This window comes from Aplidium turbinatum, chromosome 11 (genome assembly GCF_918807975.1).
Source record: "Aplidium turbinatum chromosome 11, kaAplTurb1.1, whole genome shotgun sequence".
NCBI classification, from domain to species: Eukaryota; Metazoa; Chordata; class Ascidiacea; order Aplousobranchia; family Polyclinidae; genus Aplidium; species Aplidium turbinatum.
The window spans coordinates 23,673,352-23,689,334 of NC_137482.1; the positions used below are offsets into that span (position 1 = coordinate 23,673,352).

General features: G+C 38.0%; 1 protein-coding gene across 1 annotated transcript; it reads left to right on the forward strand.

Moving 5' to 3' along the window:
• Positions 1–1,184: 1,184 nt before the first annotated feature.
• On the forward strand, positions 1,185–9,673 carry LOC145779350 (small ribosomal subunit protein eS24-like). The gene is made up of 2 exons (XM_082590912.1): positions 1,185–1,345; positions 9,263–9,673. Exons 1-2 carry the CDS (start codon positions 1,286–1,288, stop codon positions 9,599–9,601), a joined length of 399 nt encoding a protein of 132 aa, XP_082447038.1. The 5' UTR covers positions 1,185–1,285; the 3' UTR covers positions 9,602–9,673.
• Positions 9,674–15,983: the final 6,310 nt, after the last annotated feature.

A 15,983-nucleotide genomic window follows, 5' to 3' on the forward strand; every position in this document is an offset into this window, starting at 1 on the left:
ATTATGTAGGTCACAAACATAAATTATTGCAATTCTACCTCTCCCATGCTTCTTCAAAGACGGTTTTGTCACAACTGTGCTACCACCTGTGCTGTGCTACCACCTACTCATAACTGTGCTACCACCAGCTGTGAAAATCAAACGCCAATGATTCGAGGCACCACTAACGACCGTTTTGCATTGCATAGGACTAAAGGTAGGGCCGGATGGCCGGGTATTGTTGATGGCCGACTTATGAGAAAAAAAATGTTCTTTGTGGTCTGGGTTTGAGTGATATAGAATTGTAGAAAAGTTAAGGAATGGTAACCTATAAACGTCTTGGCATAGCAAAGAATGTGAGAACCTGGAAGTTAAAAATTTTAAGAAGAAAAATTGTACCGTATAAGTAAGCCGTTATGATATAGCGTCAAGTTAGGAAAGGTAAATGCTGAAGGCAGTATTAGCGCCATGAGGCGTGTAAAAATGTGGCTTCGTACCATACTGACAAACAAAAGTTTAAACAACCAACTGTTTGCGACTATTCACAAACAGGTGATGGACACCATTGACTTAAATGCTGTTGCAAATAAGCTCATTCGAGCAACCGGCGCGCGTAAAATGTACTTCGGATTGGTTTGATATTTGTCTACACTCTACTGTCGGCCTATATACACTATACAGTAGGCTATACAAATTGTCCCGTGGACACAGTTTATACTTTGCAGCAGATTGTGACGCTATGAACGTGCAATTTATCTTTCGTTTCGTCTTGTTCAACCTATTTCAATATTTTGTTCATTTATCTTCATCTGTCTCAACTGTCGAACTCATTAGTCGAACATCTGTCGAACTGCCCAGCATTATTGCTATATCTTATTTTAAAAGTTAAAAAAGTCCCCTTTTTTCATAATCTTGCCCCCCAAGTCAAAAATCGTTCCGACGCCCCTGGGCGCAATCAGACGGTAGCGCCAAATGGTATCTGTAGGCCAGTGTGTTGGAATCCTACAGATGTTTAAATTTTTTTTCTTTTAACTGTTGTAGACCTTTTGTTGTGTTTGACTTGTATTGTTTTTCTATGGTTATTAAAAATAAAAATAAACCACATTGAGCAACAGTTTCATGGAACACTTTCGATCCTTTCCAAATTGAAAGAAAAAATCCTTGAACGTGCGATTTGGTAATCATAACGATTCGTACAAAATTTGATTTGCCAAATGCCATACTGAGTGAAAATAATATTTCAACTTCGCTTTTTGAGAAGCCAACCTCTTTTTCATATTTGCTGGCTTGGGACAAGAGTAGAAAAATGCATGGTTCATCTGTAACTGTGAGAACTCGAAAATTTATGTCAAATCGTCTTCTACAGGTTAGTATATGTTATCTTAAATTGATAAAGACAATATTTAGCTAAGTGATATGGAAAAATTATGTAATTTACATTAGGTTTAACTTGTTTACCCAATACCCATATATAATGTAGTCCAATAGCTTATAAATTAGTACCGTACCAGTATACGATAAGTAACGATACTCATAAACTTGGAAATTATTGGGCGTTTTATGTTGGTGATATGGAAACTTTGGAGATCAACTAATGTAAAAATAGTCCATGTTTGCTATATGTAGTTAAGCAACAAAAGTAAAGTGTCTTCAGTACAGCCGATCGGGTGCAACCTAATTCGTACCATGAACAATTCGTACCGTCAGTTTGTACCTTGAAAAGATCAAGGGAAAAAATTTAAAAAAAGCCAAAGTTGCTGATTGCAGTTTCCGCAAACATTTAAAAAAGGGTTAGGGTATCAGAGTATCGGTTAGCGGTATCCGCAAACAAACCTACTAAAAAGATCGAGAAAAAAAAGTAGAACATCGCTGATCACAATTTCCGTTTTTCCGCAGTTTCCGCAAACATTTTAAATTTCCGGTAATGATCCTAGAGTTTGCCAAAGTCGCTGATCGCAGTTTCCGCAAACATTTTAAAAGGGATAGGGTTGATCGGAGTTTCCGCAAACGTTTCAAAAGGGTTAGGGTTTTTCCGCAAATAAACAAACTGAAAAGATTGAGAGAAAAAAATAGAACAAAGCCAAAGTCGCTGAACGCAGTTTTCGTTTTTCCGCAGTTTCCACAAACATTTTTAAATTTCCAGTAATGATTCTAACAGTTTGCCGAAGTCGCTGATCGCAGTTTCCGCAAACATTTTAAAAGAGTTACCGTAGTGGGTTAAGGTTGATTGGAGTTTTTGCAAACATTTTAAAAGGGTTAGGGGTTAGGGTTAATTGGAGTTTCCGCAAACACTTTTAAATTTCTGGTAATGATCTAAGAGTTTTTGTTTGTTTGCGGAAAATTTTAAAATTTTTTCTGTCGATTATTTCAAGGTACAAACTGACGGTACGAATTGTTCATGGTACGAATTAGGTTGCATCCCAGCTGATCAAGAAATTTCAGATCAATACAAGGCAAACATAGTACATTTCGAGTCTAGTAGGTTTTATAATTGTATTCCAACTTTTAAGCAAAGATTAGGTTGTTACACTAGCAAGCAGCAATCCAACTGATACGGTTTAGTAGTCTAAAAGTTACTATGATACAGATGCTAATGCAACTTATTTGGTGTATAACTTATTCAGACTGAAAGTTACTGTAAGCCAAATGTAACAGCAGGGCTGTGGGGATGCAACCTAGTTCGTACCATGAACAGTTCGTACCGTCAGTTCGTACCTTGAAAAGATCGAGAAAAAAACACAAAAAAAGCCGAAGTCGCTGATCGCAGTTTTCGCAATCGCTTTAAAATTTTCCCCCTGAAAAGATCGAGAGAAAAAATAGCTCAAAACCGAAGTCCGCTGATCGCAGTTTCCGCAAACACTTTTCCGCAGTTTCCGCTAACCCTAACCATAGAGTAACCTATGCTCAAACTCTAACCCTCGCTGATCGCAGTTTCCACAAAAATTTTTCCGCAGTTTCCGTTAACCCTTACCCTAATTTCTAACCATAGAGTAATCTATGCTCTAACCCTAACCCTCGCTGATCGCAGTTTCCACAAACATTTTTCTGCAGTTTCCGCTTTTACCCTAACCATAGAGTAATCTTTGCTCTAACCCTCGCTGATCGCAGTTTCCGCAAACATTTTTTCGCAGTTTCCGCTAACCGCAGTTTCCGCTTACCCTAACTCTAACCATAGAGTAATCTATGCTCTAACCCTAACCCTCGCTGATTGCAGTTTCCGCAAACATTTTTCCGCAGTTTCCGCTAACCTTTACCCTAACCATAGAGTGATCTATGCTCTAACCTCTGCTCTAACCCTCGCTGATCACAGTTTCCGCAAACATTTTTCCGCAGTTTCCGCTTACCCTAACTCTAACCATAGAGTAATCTATGCTCTAACCCTCGCTGATCGCAGTTTCTCCGCAGTTTCGCAATTTCCGTTAACCACAGTTTCCGCTAACCCTCGAGTTTGTTTCAAATTGTTTGGGGAAACTCCGATCAGGGACTTCGGCTTTGTGCTATTAAACTGCGATCAGCGACTTCGGCTTTTTTTAAATTTTTCTCTCGATTTTTTCAGGGTACGAACTGACTGTACGAATGGTTCAAGGTACGAACTAGGTTGCACCCGGGCTGTGGAGTCAAGCAAAAAATAATAGGAAATGCCCATACTTACAGCGCCATGAGTATACCTAGCAGTTCCATGTAAAAATAAAATTTAATAAATAATATTTCTCTTGTACAACAGTCATGCACCCAATCTCATTGACAACTTTCCACTGTAGACAACTTTACTTTGAAGTTTAGAAAACATCGGAATGGCCTGTTTCGGCTAGTTCGATTGGGCTAGTCCGATTTGGCTATTACCCTTTTCGGCTACAGCCCGATTCGGCTAGTCCGATTGGGCTAGTTCCCTATTTGGCTGCAGTCTTTATCGGTTAGTTCGTATTCAGCAATTTTTTGAAAATCCAACGATAATCCTTCTGTGATCTAACAAAATCCTTCTGTAAATCCAACAAGAAAAAAGTGGAAAGTTGTTTACCACTGAAATGCATGTCACAAAGCAATAACGAAATTCTGGAAAACCTTTTCGAATGTGCTGCGTTTTGATTTTAATTGCTGATTAATGCTGATTGATGTGCTGATTAATATATGAATATGCTGATTAATGCTGAAAATATGCTGATTAATGATTTTAATTAGGAAAGAAAGCCAGAAAGTAGACATTTTTTTATTCAGGTTAAAGTGAAACCACTCTACGTTGGACTAAAGCGCAAAGTAACTATCAAGTTGCCTTGCAAAGCGGAAGATCAAAGTTCGCAAAACCGGTCGTAAAGTTGATTTTTTCCCAAAAATTAGGTCTTTGAAATCAATGCTTAATTACTCGTAACTTTCACGTGATATAGGCCTAATTTTTTTTGTAGTCAGAGTGTAAAGATGGAGGTTTGATATTATCGAATTGAATCGCCGGTTAATACTCTAAATTGATGGACCGCGCATTATCGTAAAAACTGTCGTCCGCTCATTTGCCAGTTTGACTACTATTATGATAATATATGACTTTGTTTTAGAGTATCAAATTTATGCTATCTCCGTAATTAATAACTTGTATGTAATTTTTACATGTATTTTGAACAATAACACACTCGAACAACTAACAAAACACTTCTATTTATCTCATTAACCTCTATTGTTAATAATGAAAAATGTTGTTTTGATGTAAAAAACATATTTTGAACGAACCCAGACAACAAAATTCGTCATTTTTAATTTTTAAAAATGACGGATTTTACCGTCTGAGAAGGCACTCAAAGGTTAACACTGTATAAAATGCCAGAATGTAATAGAAACGATATTGTAGAATAAAGTACAAAATTCTCTAAATACACAGAAGAATCGGACATACATCTCTCTGTTATCATTTTTAATGTAAAAATTCCTTTTGTGGTCCCTTTGTTTGGAACATTTCCAAACTGTGCTGTTGAAATTTCCGATTCTAGTTTTGGTCTCAATCTCATCATCATGATTCGGAGTAAGATCTTTGTTAAATGATTTACAAGGCTAATTGTTCTGTGGAGTGAGCATTCTGTTGCTCCGGTTTTCTTTGGTAAAGTTATGAATATGGAACGTACCATATCACTAGAGATGTTTCCGGTGTCATAAACATGATTTAAGATCTCAGTGGTTAGGTGTAAACCCCACTAATCTAAAGCTTCGATAATTTCAAATATAAAAGAAAATATATTGTGGAATAAAATACAACATTCTCTAAATAAATAGAAGGCATCTTTGTCGATTTTATGTGAGCAAACAGTTCAATTTAAAAGTTCAAACATTTTTCGTTAAATTTTATTTCAATTTGTTTTTCTTTGTCGGAATGCAAAAGAAACCATATTGTGGAATAAAATACAAAATTCTTTAAATAAACAGAAGGCGTCGTTGGATTTACAGAAGGATTTTGTTGGATTACAGAAGGATTATCGTTTGATTTTCAAAAAATTGCCGAATAGGGAACTAACTGATAAAGACTGTAGCCAAATAGGGAACTAGCCCAATCGGACTAGCCGAATCGGGCTGTAGCCAAAAAGTGAAATAGCCCAATCGGACTAGCCGAATAGTAGCAGACCCAGAAAACATAGCGGCACTCCTGTTCCATTTGTTTACAGTTAGGCACGCTATCCCTTTGACGGCGTCGCTTTAAAGAAAAGATAAAAAAATGAATGTGTATTGTGTATGAATGAACAAAATTTTAGTTGACTTTTAGTCATTTTTACAAGAAATTTTAGTGGTTTGAAATATTTTTTATTTCCACAAATGTAAGCATGGCTGCATGAGTAGTGAGTACATAGCAAATCCAATCAAAGAGCATGGCAGTGTAGCCAGATAAAGAAATGTTGCTATTTCACAGATTTTCAAACCTGCACTATCGAAAACCCCTTGAATAATCATTTCGACACACTCTTTCAATAAACAACAAATAAGATCCACCTCTTTCAGGTAATTTTTTCTACTCCACTGATCCAACAAAAAATAAACAAAATAAATTTAACGCCTGTTGGCACTTTTTTCTTGATTTTCAGGTTTGTTTTTATTTTGTGCCCAAGATTTTCAAAAATTCCTGAAACACAACCGTTCTTGTCTCCAACATCAATTTAAATCAATTTTTGTTTGAAATTGAGATACAACTCTTTGTGTGGCATTACTGCACCTCAAACATTTTTACTGATATTGACTTCAATTGCATGAAATGACTATATATATGTACAATTGTACACTTAAATGTACAGCATCGTTGATAATTGATATAGGGTCAAATCATTATATTTCAACAAGAAAATTGCAATTTGTAACCCAATGTCTCAAAAACTCATGAATTTTTGATATAAGGTGCACTTGAATGAGCTAAATCCGATAAAAGAAATTTCAGTGAAATCCATCGAGAAATGGCGGAGCTACACTGATTTGATTGTACCACTAGAGGCGCTGTGCGCGATAAGGTAAAAATATAAATATTGATAAAGTTTGCAGTTCTAATGCTAGGAATGTGGCGAAAACTGGTAATGTACCATTTTTGAGGGTGTAGAATTCAAAAATGAGGTCAAATTAAGCAAAAAAGACTTGCAAATGGGTCAAAACTGGGATTTTATTTTCAAAAGTGACCCATTTCAAGCGCGTGCCCTCCGAAAAGGGGACGATGTTTCGAAAAAATAAAAATAGGAAAATGACCTTCGGGAATCAAGGTATCATGTCCAATATTCAAAATAGGTGCCCCAATGCTTTTTATAGACAAATTTCAAATTTTTAAAATTGCAATGAAAAAAACTCTGAAATAGCACAAGATACTGTAATTTAGTGATCAAATTCAAACATGAAAAGTTTTTACAATTTTTCATACAGTTTTTACAAGTTTTTTACAACGCATTGGGGCACCTATTTTGAATATTGGACATGATTCCTTGATTTCCGAAGGTTATCTCAGATTCTCGTAGCCCAGTGCTTTAAATCAAGTAAATTGCGCAAACCTGCGAGGAACTTCATTCGCGGCAAAAGTCTGACCGCAATTTCTACTGCTTTCACATCGTTTTAACATCACCAGATGTTAAATCGGTGTAAAAACTGTGGAATGACCCGTTTCGGTGAGTCCGATCCCTATTCAGTGATTTTTTCAATTTTTTTTTTTGAATTATTGGGTACCGTAGCCTAATTATCATTGCCGTTTTAGGGTTAGGGGTTAGATGTTAGGAACTTACCGAATTAGACTCACCGAATCGGACTCACCGAATAGTAGCAGACCCTAAAAATTGTAGCATTGTTCTTCAAAGGAGTAGTTTTCTCTCAAACGACGTTATCAATTACCTCTGCTGCCAAAATGCTCTATTTTGTCTTCTCAATCATCACAGTTGCGTCTGTTACGTCACTGATATTAAACTGTGCACACCTGTTGGTTTGGCCGGATGAAACCGTTGGTTGTCATTAGTTGAAATTCAGCTCCTTCGTTATATAACTGTTCTAATTTTAATTGTAGATTCAATGTAAGCTCGATTCAATAGCGCAGTTTATCGCTAGATGGCTTCTCGGGAGCTGAATTGCCGTAAAATCGCTTCTGCGTTGCATTACAGCATCTTGTTTCTTATCTGTGCGCCCGCTAGGAGCGACTTATCGTATGAACCCACCGATGTATTGTGTGTGTGTTATCGTGTTGTATCAACAATAGTAATGTAATTATGGAACTAGTACAGTATTGCAGTTTTCGTCCCGCAACCCGCACGTACCAATCACAAAAAAACATGCGGAACTGAATTACCAGGACCAGACGTTGTTGCGTACCAATTATATTTATTACTTGTTTCCAGATCGTGTTAGAGGAGACATAGACTTAAATGTAAAACTAGGCTAGCCTAACAAAATCGCAAAATCAGCAAAACCGCCCTTTTGAAAAACGCACAAAATAACCTTTATGACGTGTCAGTATGTGTTCGCCCGCCCAGCTATTTTGAAAACTCGGCGCCTATGGTAACACCCCTTGTTGAATTATAATGATTTGACCCTATAGCCACTTCCAAAAATATACCACTCCAATTCTTTGGTTGGTTACTTTCTGACTCTGGACTTTTGCATCTGCCAAAATCCCTCTGACTCCACAGCCCTGTGCAGCAGGAAAGATTATTGCCAGATGCTGTAGTAAATGCAAAATTTTCTATAACAATTTTGTATCTAATGCATTATTTTAACTGTTAGCATATGCCACATCACAAGTCACAATAAAGAAGTTGTCAGGTGCAGTCCAGAGATAGAAAACAGAAAAGTTTAGCAAGAACAATATTGCAACTGTAAATAGACTGGAAAAATGTAAAGTGACAAATCTTTTTTCAAGCAATATTTTCACGCTCTAGTTTACAAACCAATTTACCACATTTCAGTTTGTCATTGGTTATATATAGTTTTCATTAACATCTTCTAAAGCAGTTGAGGCAGGGGCTAACCAATTCACCTGAAAAGATCAAAATAAAATGTACAGCATCATCACAGTTGCTAATTGGAGTTTCTGCAATAAATTTCAATTTTGTCTTTCGAAAAGAGTAACGCCAAAGTTGCTGATGGAGTTTACGCAACATTTTTTCAATTTTATTGGAATAATTTTTTTTTGTCAACAAAAGGTTAGGTTTTTGGTGTCTCATAGCAATTCCATTATTGATTTACAACAAATTCTGACTCCAGTCAGCGATTTTGATTTGTTTTGTTCAATTCTTTTTGACAAGATTAAGGATTTTTTTCATATCAGTTGCAAAATTACACTGAATTAAATTCACAAAATTTTTACACTTTAACTATAGTTCAGTTTCGTTACACTAACAGTTTTTGTGCAACACTCTTACTATAGCACACCAGAGTGTCTTATGCTTAGTTTGGGAACCACTGAGTTAAGACAGCATCAGATTACTGCATCTTGTTTGTATTTAAGTAAGGTACTGAAAAAGCTTTTCACTGTGATTCAATTCGCATTTTGCGGCTACAAGAATTTTTCAACTACATTTTATTTGTCAATGTAAATTGTCAATACATGTTTACATTTTGTAAAGCATTTTTAAAACTGAAGTGGGCCAAACCTGGTCGACTCACTGCCAATTCAGCAAGGAATGCATATATTAAATAAATGTATCTGAATTTCCAAATAGGTTTAGTTGTACCAGGTAACGCTCATCATGCCATATACTGCAAGGAATGATATGTTTTGTATTTAATGCTATTGCTTTCACGCTTGTTTAGCATCCTGTTCTGTATTGTAACTAATATCATTACATTGCAGAGGAAGCAGATGATCGTTGATGTGCTGCATCCTGGCAAGCCTTGTCTGGCCAAAAGCAAGATTCGCACTCAGCTGGCCAAGATGTACAAGACAACTCGAGACGTTGTCATTCCTTTTGGCTTCAAGACCCAGTTTGGTGGAGGTAAAACCACCGGGTTTGCGCTCATTTATGACAACATGGATTATTGCAAGAAGCACGAACCTAAGTACAGGCTCGTCCGCAACGGCCTCGCTACAGCTGTCTCTAAGCCGAGCCGAAAGCAAAGGAAGGAACGAAAGAATCGCCAGAAGAAGTTCCGTGGCACTGCTAAGGCCAAGGTTGGAACCGGCAAGAAATAAACACCACTAGTCATTTGTTCTACTATTCCGGTTTTTAACAAGCGAAGATAATAAAAGTATCTTGCTCCGTTGTTTTGTGGTCAGTCTTGTTCATGAAGTTCCAGAACAAAAATTAGAGTACAGTAGAACTCGGTTAATCCGGATTCGGTTAATCCGGATCTTCGCCTAATCCGGATGAAACTGGAAGTACAAATGAGTCAGGTTTGATAGAACCGTCATCGGTTAATCCGGATCTTCGCCTAATCCTGATGGAATCGCCGGTCAAAGTACCTAACGAAATCGTTTTGGTGGACGTCGATATCGTCCATACAGCCAAGTTTGGAACTTGTCGCACACGAACACATACCCAGTAGTGGCCTTTGGGGTGGGCGACCGCCCAGGGCCCGCAAATTTATGGGGCCCGCGCTTAAAATCCAAAATACAGTAGAACTCGGTTAATCCGGATGAAGCTGGAAGTACAAATGAGTCAGGTTTGATAGAACCGTCATCGGTTAATCCGGATCTTCGCCTAATCCGGGTGGAATCGCCGGTCAAATCGAATCCGGATTAACCGAGTTCTACTGTTTATACACAAATAAAATTTACATTAAGCACTCGCAGAAAGCAGTAGGCTAACTTAAACTTTTCCACCATAGTTTATAGTTTGCATAAAAACAAAAAAAAAATGCTCTGAAGCATCCCCAGAACTTGCTGTAGACCTTGACAGTGAAGAACTTTCCACTAAAGTGCAGAGCTTCACAAGAATACACTCACTATTGAAATCAAAAGAAACCACAGTTCTCTCTTCTACAGTATTTGTATCAAAACAAACTGAATGTTGTGTACCCTAACTTTTCTTACTGTGCCAGTACTGCAGCTTCAGGAGAAAGATCATTTTCTAAACTAAAGTTGATAAAAAATTACCTTCGCTCGACAATGAGCCAAGAACGCTTGGTTAGACTAGCTGTTGTTTGAATTGAGCACAACGTAGGCAAAACATTGGACACTGCTTCTCTTATGAAAGAGTTTGCGCAATAAAAGCTAGACAGGTGCATTTTTTGTAAGTGCTGCAGACGGGTGATGTAGGGCTGGGTGAGGTGAAGATGTCACAGCATGAAATACACCTTTCTTACCATCGCTGTTTGTTGTTGTATCATGTTAATACTTTTTTGTGATTTATGATTATTTGAGTTTGCGTATTTTAATTTGTCGATACATAGCCTACGCTGTAGGGGGTCCTCATATTACTTCTTGCCCAGGGTCCACAAAACCTTAAGGCCACCACTGCACATACCTTTGCACTCAGCTGTTAAAATCGTCCTGCTGGCAATTTGCTCTTCCAGTGTGATTCGTTTTACGTATAAATAAGGTGGGGTTCCCACACTTAATCTAAGCATCGAGATGTTTTCATTACATTGAGCCATCGGCTCTAGCGAGAGTAGGGACTAGCTAGAGTGACCTTACAGCAGTGGTTCTCAACCTGTGATACGCGTACCACTAGTGGTCAGACATGGAAGAACCGCTTTAAAAGTAGGTGGGTCCAGAAGTGCAGCAGTCAAAGTTAATTCAACTTCTGGGAGGCAAAGCTCCCCAGACCCCCATAACACTGTTGCGTTCCTAATACTTGAAATCGATTATGCATTGGTTTTCATTATTGCCTTTCGTGCCAACAAGCGAAAAGTTTTGTGGCCCGATTTGGCCAAACAATTTACAAAATTGTTGAATAATTGCTTTATAGCGCTGTACAAAATATGGCGATTTAGGCTACACACACAATTATAATACCATATGGGAGTAATAAACTGCCGCATTATACACAGTACGTGCATATTGAATGATATCATTGTTTTAATCATAGAGAATAATTATAGGCTATTGATTGGCTATAGGCTATTGCTCCACCAACCACACGTGCTGCCCATCAATAGTGGGCTCAACAGAAGAGATTGGATTTCATCATTGAGCTATCAAAGATAATCAAACTAGTGTGTATCAAATGAGTGAAGACCTTTTTTGGAACTCCCTCTCTGATTTGCCGTTTTCTCTACCTTTTAAAAAAAATTTGACTTTCAAAAGTGGGTTGGCCAGGCAGGGGCGCCGGAACGATATTTGACTGGGGGGGCAAGATTACGAAAAAAGGGCACTTTTGTTTACTAAAAGGCCAATTTTTTTTCAAGTTTTAACATAAGATATAACGATAATGCTAATCTATCAGCTCACTATGTAGGTATTGAGTAATGATAGCCTACAATTGTCCGGTATACAAAGAAGGGCATCATGCTATGTTATAATGATATAACCTACTGTCAAGCCTTAAAGCAGCCTGCGGCCATGGCCGCTAAGTAGTGCTTGAATGACCGCCGGTGCTACCTCCTCAATCGGCCAAGTTTGACCGCCGGTCTCTTCTAGCCAATTATTTAATTTCGCAATAGAATGATCGTGGATTAACTGTCGAAAATATGTAGTATCAAAGAGTGACGCAAAATTAGGTCAGCGCGTCATAATCGCCACTGTTGCATTGTGCGGAAATATTTGTTATTGTTGGAATATATCCATCTGCGATCACCAGCGCTGTAAGTCTTGTTTGTAATTCCCGACGTTTATTTTAACAAAGTCTTAATCCGAAGTGTTAATTTACATCGGCTGGCAATATTGTCGTTTTTATGTCGATTCGATGTTGTCGGACATTGAATCGTTGTTAAAAAGAAGAACTAGGTTAGTTAACATCCCAGGGGAAAACATTTTTTGAACATATTTTTGCAAGAATTATGCTTCTTTTTGTTAATTTTATAATCGACTTGAATAACATGTCAAGTAGCAGCCACTCTATTCTTTGTTGTTTTAAGAAAACCTCTGAAACGTCAATCGTGTTTTCGTGTTGATAGAATTATTACGTTACTTTTACAGACATAAAGCTTGTGTTTACTTAAATCCATATATCTCTCTCCACGGAGTTAGTTGTCTATCGAATTGTACAAAAACAATTTACATTTTTAGCAATTCCTTATTCTTCCCGAAAAAACAAGTTAAATAATTGCTGTCAGTTTCTAGACAAGAGACTGGGCTTGCAGGGATTGTGACTCATGAAACGGCACCAGAATATCTGTAGTGTGTTGTTTTAAAATGCTATTTTTAACTTCTATTGCTCTAAAAAACAATTTATGTCATCTTGTGGGCTGAGAACTAATCGTTGTTTTTCATCATCCATTTAAACGTTGGCATAGCACGGCCAACGGTAATTCAACGTCTAAATGTCGTTGTCTGTATGTGAATTGTAAATACTTGGTGTAGCACAACATTTCTTCGAAGCTTTCGCCGCATCTTGAAAGATGTTGTATGAACGTCAGCGAACGATTGTTATCCGCTTGCTTTCTTCAACCAAGGCATATTACTGAAGCTATTTTTTCTTATCGTTGTCTTTATATAGCGCATCTTCTTTGTGTTTTGCAATATCAGCAATTCAGCATAAAAGGCTTAGCAAAGCGAACGTTTGAGAGCGTAGACCAGAAATTCTCTTTGAGTTTTGTATTAGCTGCATTTGGTAAAACGAGATGTTTAAATCTTAACTCTTAAAGCATAAATTGAGAAACTTTATGTTAAATATTTCTTGACCATTTACTAACTGTAAATTTTGTATTCTATTTGAATAAGATGCACTAGTAGAATCAATTGCTGTATGACTGTTACGACTATTATTATTGGATTATTGTTTGTACGGATTATCACTTCAAGCCCTGATTGCTGTCTCGGTGAGTCTGAACTATAATCACCAGCTCTATCTAAAATTGAAGTAGCCTATATCTGCCCACTAAGTTTGTTAAAAGACCTTGCGACCTGCAACCTTGTGGCCGACCTTGCGACCTGCAACCTATGTGACTGAACCTTCGACTTGCAACTTGTGATCTTGTGACCTTGTGATCTTCTGACTTGTAATCTTGCAACCTATCTGCCACAATAAACTAACAGAACTCAAGACCGCGTTCAGATTCAATCTACTTGGCTTGTTTTTCTGTCTGTTGTAGGCGCATAACCGTATTAACTGAGCGACGCATATAATAATCCAATCCACTGTTTGGCGCCAGTGAGAAAGATATTCTTTAACGTAGAATTCGCGTCAAAATTCTACACTTTTAGGCTAGTAATGTCCTTCACATCAATGAAATACTTATTTTATTACCTTACCGTCATCGTTAGCACATGTCGAACGTTGTTTTTCGTTGCTAAAAAGAATTCTAGGGGAGTGGCGAACTTCTTTAAAATCAGCCACGTTGGAGACACTCGTGCGAGTGTCGTTTACGGTTAGATGGTCCCGCAGTACTGGATTACAATCCCGATAAAGCAGTTATTGCGTGGTGCAACGACTCTATTGTAGGACGTCGCTCAGGCCCAGTCTTCAACAATGCTAAGTGATCATTTTAGCATTGTTGCAAGTTTAATTCTATTTACTTGTGCTGTCGTTATTTTTATTTTGGCCTCCAAGCACGCAGATTTGGCCGCTGAGAAAGAGCTCCCGGTAGGCCACGATGGCTGCCGAATAAAAAACAAGTTTTAAGGCCTGAAACTGTGTTGCAAAATTCTGTGCCGTAAATATTATTTTGAGGCAAAAATGAAAGATTATAATCAGGCTAAAAGCGAATAGCAGAAATTGTTATATTGCAAAATGTGCAGTAGCTTACATGACTTTAAAAGGGCACCATTGCCCCCCCTGCCCCTCCATCTGCAGAAAAATTGAGGGCAGGGGGGGCATCCGCCCCCCCGCTTCCGGCGCCCCTGTGGCCAGGCCCACCCAGAAAATAAAGTATGTGGGTCGAGGCCCACGTGGTTCCTCCATGCCTGCTAGTGGTACGAGAAGTCATTTTAGGTGGTACGCAGTTTGCTTTCAAGTAAAATTACAGTTTTAACAAAACGTTAAGCATTTTTTTTCCATTGTAGCCTATTAATAAATATGTTATCACATCACACACATTTATAAACAGTGCAGCAAGTCATGTAGGCTATGGAAAAGCATTAGGTGGTAAAAATGTGGTAAAGAGTCTTTCGATTACGAGATGGTCACGACGAAATGATGCTTGCAATGCCTTGTTGCATAGTTATGCGGAAATTTTAGAGGCTCTGAGGACTTTTGAAAATGATCCCATGCAGAAGGCAGCAGCCAGATGTGAATCTCGTGAATTAATTACCAGTTTGCACAAACTGGATAGGCCTACAGCTTTTTTGACAGTTTTTAGAGCCTAGCCTATATACTACAACACTTTTCACGATCGCCAGTGGCACTGCAAGCTGCCGACGCTGACATTGGTCTTACAGTATCCCAGTATGATACAATGGGGAGTTTAATAGCCGATATTCGATCAGAAGCAGATAAATTTTTCAACAAATGTCAAGATGCGGCAAAGAACCTGCTTCCAGGAGTAGATTATGAAGAGGGACGGCAGAGAAAAATGAAACTTTTACCCGGTGAAACTGGAGACAATGATACCACTGTCACTGTCGATAAGCGAACCAATCACATGAATGATCTCATATTTTTGAGCATTAACTCATCTTTACTTATTTCTACAGATTTTGAAGAAATTATTGATTTGTTTGCAAGAGAAAAAGCCTGTCGGAAGCGATTTTAAACAATTAGTTCATTATGCAATGACATTCATTGATGTATTCAAATAAACAGTGCAAATAACTTTTTTGTAAGGAATTGAAAATATAAATCGTAGCGCACCATCGAAAACAAATTATTGGGGGCAGCACTTTTCTTATCTGCCTAGGGCAGCACTTAGGCTAAATCCGGCCCTGGTTGAATACACGATTGTTAAGATCTTGGTTCCGATCACAAATGTCTCCTTTACCACAGAGGTACGCTAGCTTTCAAGAGGAAATATGAAAAGACGAGTCTTTGAATTGAGGAATGAGTTGCTTGTATTTTGCAGACAAAAAAATCCGATTTTAAAAACGATTTGGAAAATGATGCATTCATCTCGAGGTTGGCTTATTTGTCGAATATTTTTGAAACAACACAAGCTTGTTTTTTCAAGGACCGAACAGCTGCTATTTCAGATTTTATCTCCAAGCGAGAAGCAGTATATTCGCAAGCTGGACATCTGGATGAAAACCATGGAGAATAAGCAGTACGGAATATTCAGATTTCTAACCTCTCTTCAAAGGCAACCCAATGATAAATTATGTCAAGAAATCGGATGGCATCTGGATCAGCTTAGAACCGATTTAAAGCATTATTTTTCAGACATGGCATGATGTGCATACATCACAAATCCGTTCTCCCCGTTAATCCAACAACGTACAACGTCCATACATACGTTAACTACAAAAAACAAGATCGGTGCTTGTCAGACCAATCTAAGTATGATCTGGGGGGGGGGGGGGGATTGAGCCATGGATTTAGTAT

Bases quoted from the DNA above. Each gene is read 5' to 3' on its own strand.
- LOC145779350 (XM_082590912.1), top strand. From the start codon at position 1,286: ATGCATGGTTCATCTGTAACTGTGAGAACTCGAAAATTTATGTCAAAT. The intron at 1,346-9,262 runs GTTAGTATATGT...ATTACATTGCAG, and splicing joins TGTCAAATCGTCTTCTACAG to AGGAAGCAGATGATCGTTGA.